At 50.4% G+C, this 7,475-nt stretch overlaps 1 protein-coding gene across 1 annotated transcript; it reads left to right on the plus strand.

Annotated features, from left to right (window-relative positions):
* Positions 1 to 570: 570 nt before the first annotated feature.
* Positions 571 to 1,020, plus strand: LOC147971485 (uncharacterized). Its single transcript, XM_087523992.1, has one exon. It carries the CDS (start codon positions 571 to 573, stop codon positions 1,018 to 1,020), a length of 450 nt encoding a protein of 149 aa, XP_087380118.1.
* The last annotated feature ends 6,455 nt before the right edge of the window (positions 1,021 to 7,475 follow it).

Here is a 7,475-nt window from a genome sequence, read left to right on the forward strand (position 1 = left end):
CTATAGAAGCTCTTGCTTGAGCTCCTCGTCGCCTCCCAAAAGCTGCGCCAGTACTTCCATGGCCACCCTATCAAAGTTGTGTCAGCTTACATGCTAGAGGGAGTACTCCGGAGCCCCAATGCAGCAGGAAGAGTCACCTAATGGAACATCGAACTCCAGGAGTTCCAGTTGGAGTTCAGCACCACCAGAGTCATCAAGGGTGCGACACTCGCCGACTTCATTGCAGAATGGACCGATGTTCCTGGCCCAGAAGTGGGCGAGGACCATCCCCTCTCGCTGGGAAGCAAGGCACCAGACGGTTGGGTCATGTACTTCGATGGTGCATTCATGCGTTAGGGTGTAGGGGCTGGAGCCGTGCTCATCTCACCCACCCAGGACAAGCTCTACTATGCCGTGCAGCTCTGCTTCCGGCAAGGCGAGAAGGTCTCCAACAACATCATAGAGTACGAAGGCCTGATCGCCGGTCTCAAGGCTGCGGCAGCCTTGGGAGTGAGGCACCTCACCATCAAGGGTGACTCTCAGCTCCTCGTCAACTTCTCCAACAAAGAATACAAGCCGAAGGACGAGCACATGGAGGCATACCTTGAGGAGGTATGCAAAATTGAGAAACAATTCTTGGGCCTAGAACTGCAGCACGTGCCGCGCGACACGAACAAGGAAGCAAAGGACATCGCCAAGAGGGCATCTCGGTGCTTGCCTCAGGAGCCTGGCATCTTTGAGGAGCGGCTCGTCAAGCCGTCGGCAGCCCCATTCACCATGCGACCAACGTCATCTCAGGAGGAGCTCCCCCCAGCACCCCTCTCGGGCGCCCCTGCTTGTGGCCCAACCTCAGGAGCCCATCTTCTCCTTGTGCTAGAGCCTCAGGAGGGGTGTTGGACAGAGGAGTTCAAGGTGTACCTGCTCCAAGGCACCTTGCCGGAGAAGGAGGAAGACGCAGAGCGTGTGGCCCGCCAGACCACTGTGTACCGCATCCAGGACAGTGAGCTCTACCGGAAACGGCCAAATGATGTTTCTCTGTGATGCATCTCTAGGGGTCACAGATGCGAGCTGTTGGCAGACATACATGGCGGGGACTGCGCACATCATTCTTCATCGTGCACCCTCGTGGGCAAGGCGTTCCGCAGTGGATTCTACTGGCCTTGGAGCTCAACGACGCCACCGAGCTGTTAAGATCCTGTGAAGCCTGCCAATTTCATGCCAAGAAGATCCACCAGCCTACTCAGGGTCTCCATACCATCCTGCTCTCATGGCCGTTCGCGGTCTAGGGGCTGGACATCTTGGGCCCGTTCCGTTGAGCGCCTGAGGGCTACCGCTACCTCTACGTCACCATCAACAAATTCACCAAGTGGGCAGAGGTGGAAGCCGTCCGCACCATCCCGGCTGGCTCGGCCGTCAAGTTCATCAAGGGCCCCGTAAGATGTTTCGGGGTCCCTAACCGCATCATCACTGACAATGGCTTGCAGTTCACCAGCAACCTTTTCAAAATGTATTTTTCTAACCTTAGAACGCAGATATGCCACGCCTCGGTGGCTCACTCCAGGAGCAATGGCCAAGCTGAGTGCACCAACGCAGAGGTCCTGAGGGGCCTCAAGGCAAGAACCTTCAAGAAGAAGCTCGAGGCCTGCGGCAGGGGTTGGCTCAACGAGCTCTAGTCTGTGTTGTGGTCCATCCGCACCACCGCGACCAAGCCAACGTGCGAGACTCCATTCTTCCTCGTCTACGGAGCAGAAGCGGTTCTACCTCACGAGGTCAGGCATCGCTCCACGTGGGTCTTCGCATTTGACGAGGCACACCAGGACGCCTCGCGGGGGATGGACCTCATGCTGGGGGAGGAACACCGCCGCCAAGCCTCGCTCCAAGCGGCAAGGTACCAGCAGGCGCTGTGGCGGTATCACTGCCGGAGCATCCGTTCCAGGATGCTCGAGGAGGGCGATCTCGTCCTGAGGCGGGTACTCTCCAAGGAAGGGTTGCACAAGCTCTCACCCATGTGGGAGGTCCCATTTAGGATTGCCCGTGTCTCTAGGCCTGGCGCCGCGCGCCTGGAAACGCAGGATGGGGTCCCCATCCAGAACGCTTGGAACATCCAGCACCTCTAGAAGTTCTACCCATGAAGCAAGGCCCCGTGCCTATGAAGGTTCGCTACCTCTTGAGCACTGTGTTGGTTTTCCCTTGAAGAGGAAAGGGTGATGCAGCAAAGTAGCTTAAGTATTTCCCTCAGTTTTTGAGAACCAAGGTATCAATCAGGTAGGAGACTACACGCAAGTCCCTCGTACCTGCACAAACAAATAAGAACCTCGCAACCAACGCGATAAAGGGGTTGTCAATCCCTTCACGGTCACTTACGAGAGTGAGATCTAATAGAGGTAATAAGATAAATAAATATTTTGGTATTTTTATGATATAGATTGAAAGTAAAGAATGCAAGGTAAAATAGATTGCAAACTTATATGATAAAAGATAGACCCGGGGGCCATAGGTTCCACTAGTGGCTTCTCTCAAGATAGCATAAGTATTATGGTGGGTGAACAAATTACTGTCGAGCAATTGATAGAAAAGTGCATAATTATGAGAATATCTAGGCATGATCATGTATATAGGCATCACGTCCGTGACAAGTAGACCGAAACGATTCTGCATCTACTACTATTACTCCACACATCGACCGCTATCCAGTATGCATCTAGAGTATTAAGTTCATAAGAACAGAGTAACGCATTAGGCAAGATGACATGATGTAGAGGGATAAACTCAAGAAATATGATATAAACCCCATCTTTTTATCCTCGATGGCAACGATACAATACGTACCATGCTGCCCCTACTGTCACTAGGAAAGGACACTGCAAGATTGAACCCAAAGCTAAGCACTTCTCCCATTGCAAGAAAGATCAATCTAGTAGGACACACCAAACTGATAATTCAAAGAGACTTGCAAAGATAACCAATCATACATAAAAGATTTCAGAGAAGAATCAAATATTGTTCGTAGATAAACTTGATCATAAACCCACAATTCATCGGATCTCGACAAACGCACCACAAAAAGAGTTACATGGAATAGATCTCCAAGAAGATCAAGGAGAACTTTGTATTGAGATCCAAAGAGAGAGAAGAAGCCATCTAGCTGATAACTATGTGTTGGGGAACGCAGTAATTTCAAAATTTTCCTACACACACGCAAGATTATGGTGATGCATAGCAATGAGAGGGGAGAGTTTCGTCCACGTACCCTTGTAGACCGTAAGCGAAAGTGTTATGAGAACACGGTTGATGTAGTCGTACATCTTCACGGTCCGACCGATCCAAGTACCGAATGTACGGCACCTCCGAGTTCAGCAAACATTCAGCTCGGTGACGTCCCATGAACTCTGATCCAGCAGAGCTTCGAGGGAGAGTTCCGTCAGCACGACGGCGTGATGACGGTGATGATGATGCTACCGACGCAGGGCTTCGCCTATGCACCGCTACGATATGACCGAGGTGGATTATGGCGGAGGGGGGCACCGCACAAGGCTAAAAGATCAACTGATCAACTTGTGTGTTCTAGGGTGCCCCCTCCCCATGTATATAAAGGAGGGAGGGGAGGCTGGCCGGCCTCTCTAGGCACGCGAAAGGGGGGAGGAATCCTCCTCCTAGTAGGAGTAGGATTCCTCCTTTCCTAGTCCTACTAGGAGGGGAAGGAAGGAGAAGGGGAGGAGAAGGAAAGAGGGGGCACAGCCCCTCCCCTAGTACAATTCGGACTAGGCCCATGGGGGGCGCGTGGCCAGCCCTCGTGGCTTCTCCTCTTTTTCCCTTAAAGCACACTAAGGCCCATATGTACTCCCGTATTCCCGTAACTCCCCCTGGTACTCCAAAAAAATACCCGGATCACTTGGAACCTTTTCGATGTCCGAACATAGCCTTCAAATATATCGATCTTTACGACTTGATCATTTCAAGACTCCTCGTCATGTCCGTGCTCTCATCCGGGACTCCGAACAACCTTCGGTACATCAAATCACATAAACTCATAATACCGATCATCACCGAACGTTAAGCGTGCGGACCCTACGGGTTCGAGAACTATGTAGACATGACCGAGACACATCTCCGGTCAATAAACAATAGCAGAACCTGGATGTTCATATTGGCTCCTACATATTCTACGAAGATCTTTATCGGTCAAACCGCATAACAACATACGTTGCTCCCTTTGTCATCGGTAAGTTACTTGCTCGAGATTCGATCGTCGGTATCTCAATACCTAGCTCAATCTCGTTACCAGCAAGTCTCTTTACTCGTTCCGTAATGCATCATCCCGCAACTAGCTCATTAGTTGCATTGCTTGCAAGGCTTATGGTGACGTGCACTACCGAGAGGCCCCAGAGATACCTCTCCGACAATCAAGTGACAAATCCTAATCTCGATCTATGCCAACTCAACAAGTACCATCGGAGACACCTGTAGAGCACCTTTATAATCACCCAATTACATTGTGACGTTTGGTAGCACACAAAGTGTTCCTCCGGTTCTCGGGAGTTGCATAATCTCATAGTCATAGGAACATGTATAAGTCATGAAGAAAGCAATAACAACAAACTAAATGATCATCGTGCTAAGCTAACGGAATGGGTCAAGTCAATCACATCATTCTCTAATGATGTGATCCCGTTAATCAAATGAAAACTCATGTCTATGGCTAGTGAGGGAGTCATGGATTAGGGGGTATCCGGACAGCCGGACTATATCCTTTGGCCGGACTGTTAGACTATGAAGATACAAGGTTGAAGACTTCGTCCCGTGTCCGTATGGGACTCTCCTTGGCGTGGAAGGCAAGCTTGGCAATATGGATATGTAGATCTCCTTCCTTGTGACCGACTCTATATAACCCTAGACTCCTCTGGTGTCTATATAAAACGGAGGGTTGTTGTCCGTAGGACAACAACGGCCATACCATAGGCTAGCTTCTAGGGTTTAGGCTCTTCGATCTCGTGGTGGATCAACTCTTGTACTACTCATATTATCAAGAACAATCAAGTAGGACGTAGGGTATTACCTCCATCAAGAGGGCCCGAACCTGGGTAAAACATCGTGTCCCCTGCCTCCTGTTACCATCCGCCTTAGACGCACAGTTCGGGACCCCCTACCCGAGATCCGCCGATTTTGACACCGACATTGGTGCTTTCATTGAGAGTTCCTCTGTGTCGTCATCATTAGGCTTGATGGCTCCTTCAATCATCGATAGCGATGCAGTCCAGGGTGAGACTTTTCTCCCCAGACAAATCTTTGTATTCGGCGGCTTCGCACCGCGGGCCAACTCGCTTGGCCATCTGGAGCAGATCGAGAGTTACGCCCCTGGCCACCAGGTCAGGTTTGGAAGCTTAAACTACATGGCCGATATCCGCGAAGACTTGATCTTCGACGGATTCGAGCCCCTGCCGAGTGCGCCACACGGTCATGATGAGCATGATTTAGCTCTACCATCGGACTGTGTTCGGGAGATTGCACCGGCAACCGCTCCGACCCTCAATTCGGAGCCAATTGCGCCACCCATGGACAGGTGGATAGACCCCGCCACGGAGGCCGCATCCTCAATGGCGATCGAGCCGAGTATCGACCTTACCCTTCACGGGAGCCGTGACGCCGAACTACCGGATTCTTCCCCGGCCACGGACTCCGAACCGCCTGTGCCCGTGCCTATCGAATCCGACTGGGCGTCGATCATGGAGTTCACACTACAAAAAATACACTTCTGTGATGATACGTGTTTGTCATAGTAGGTCGTGTTTTTTGTCATGCATGTACATCCATGACAAATTTATGACAGAAACAAGATAGTCATACCTGTGTTGTCGTAGAAGTGTTCCATGACATTACCAAAATTATCATCACGGTAGTGTCCACTTCCATGACGATAAATCACGCGTCACAGAAGTGCTTTCGTCAAGGGTGACCAAAATGTGGCATCCACCGTAACGGAACGACGTTAAGCTATCGGGTCGGGTTTTGGATCCAATAACCCGTTAACAGCCCCGACCAATGGGAAATTTCCACGTGTAAAATTCTTATTGGACGGACGAAACACGTGTCAGCTCATTAGTGGGTCAGATAGGCACCTATGATACATCGACACGTGGCACAGCCCAACAGAGGCCCATTCCTGTGAAAAGGCCGGCCCGTTTGACTTGGTCAAAAGGTGGCGGGCCGGCCCATGTAAAGCATGTCAACGGCATGTTCGCATATAGCCCATTTACAGCCCGCTAACCAAGGCCCGTTACGTCCTATCCGAATTAGGCCCAGTAGCGTCGTCTGGGCCACCCAATATGATTCCAGCCCGTTTTCACTTCTCGCCCATGTATGGCCCATGACATCTTTCGGCCCATATGAGGCCGTATGTAACTCTTGGCCTATTAACGGCCCGTGGTGAAACTGGCCCGTAGTGAACAGTGTATCACTTTACACCCATTAACAGCCCGTGGTGAAACTGGCCCGTAATGAACAGTGTATCACTTTATACCAATTAATGGCCCGTTATTCCATTGGGCCGTTTCCAGCCCATGTTATCTTTCGGCCTTCTCAGAGCCCATTTATTCTTGGGCTCATTTCCAGCATTCGTTTACTTACGGCCCGTTACTGTCATTTTCTGCTTGTGGGCCAAATTCAGCCCGTGGTTACAGTCGGCCCGTTTGTGGTCCGTTAATACATTGGGCCGTTTTCATAGCGTCATCAAATACGACCTATTAACGATGGCCCGTTATGGTCGGCCCATGAACGGACGATTCCAACTCTAGCCCGTTTACGGCCATAATGCGGCCTATTATTGGCCCATGTTTGGCCATCGATCATACTGCCCATATAAGGCCCATTGATGATACGGCCTGTAGAAGGCCCATTGTTTCTACGGCCCGTAGAAGGCCCATTTTTTCTACGACCAGTAGAAGGCCCACTGTTTCTACGGCCCGTAGGAGGCCCAGTGTCACTACAGTAAACATTAGCCCATGGTTATTGTAGCCTAGTTTTAAAAAATAGGTTATTGCAGCCACTAGCAAACCACGAAAAAAGAACTGCAATGACTAGAAGCAAACAAATAAACAAGACAACAAGGAAATAAATAAGCAAGCAACTTACGCTAGGCTATCACGGCTATCACACATATTACATCCACTGGGCATCAAAGTTCGCCACCAGTGCAAATAAACGCGCCGATAAAAGAATATACAAAATTAAGACCACTTCAGAAAGCACTAGGCTTGGCCAGGTCGCCCCCCCCAAAGAGCTGAAGAAGCTGAGTAGACCTTAGTTGTGTCAACGATAGATGCATCAACACTAGATTTAAGGCATGATGGTGCGCACGGCAGTCCTCTGACATCTTCATTGCATCTTTGACTTCAAGTCGGAGCTGAGCTGAAGCAAGCCTTTCCGCTTTAAGTTGAGACTGAAGAAGTCGAACTGATTGAGGCAGCGACTGCATAGAGGTTGTCTCACACCTACTGGTG

This window comes from Triticum urartu, chromosome 5A, assembly GCF_056163025.1.
Source record: "Triticum urartu cultivar PI428250 chromosome 5A, HENAU_Tu73, whole genome shotgun sequence".
NCBI lineage: Eukaryota > Viridiplantae > Streptophyta > Magnoliopsida > Poales > Poaceae > Triticum > Triticum urartu.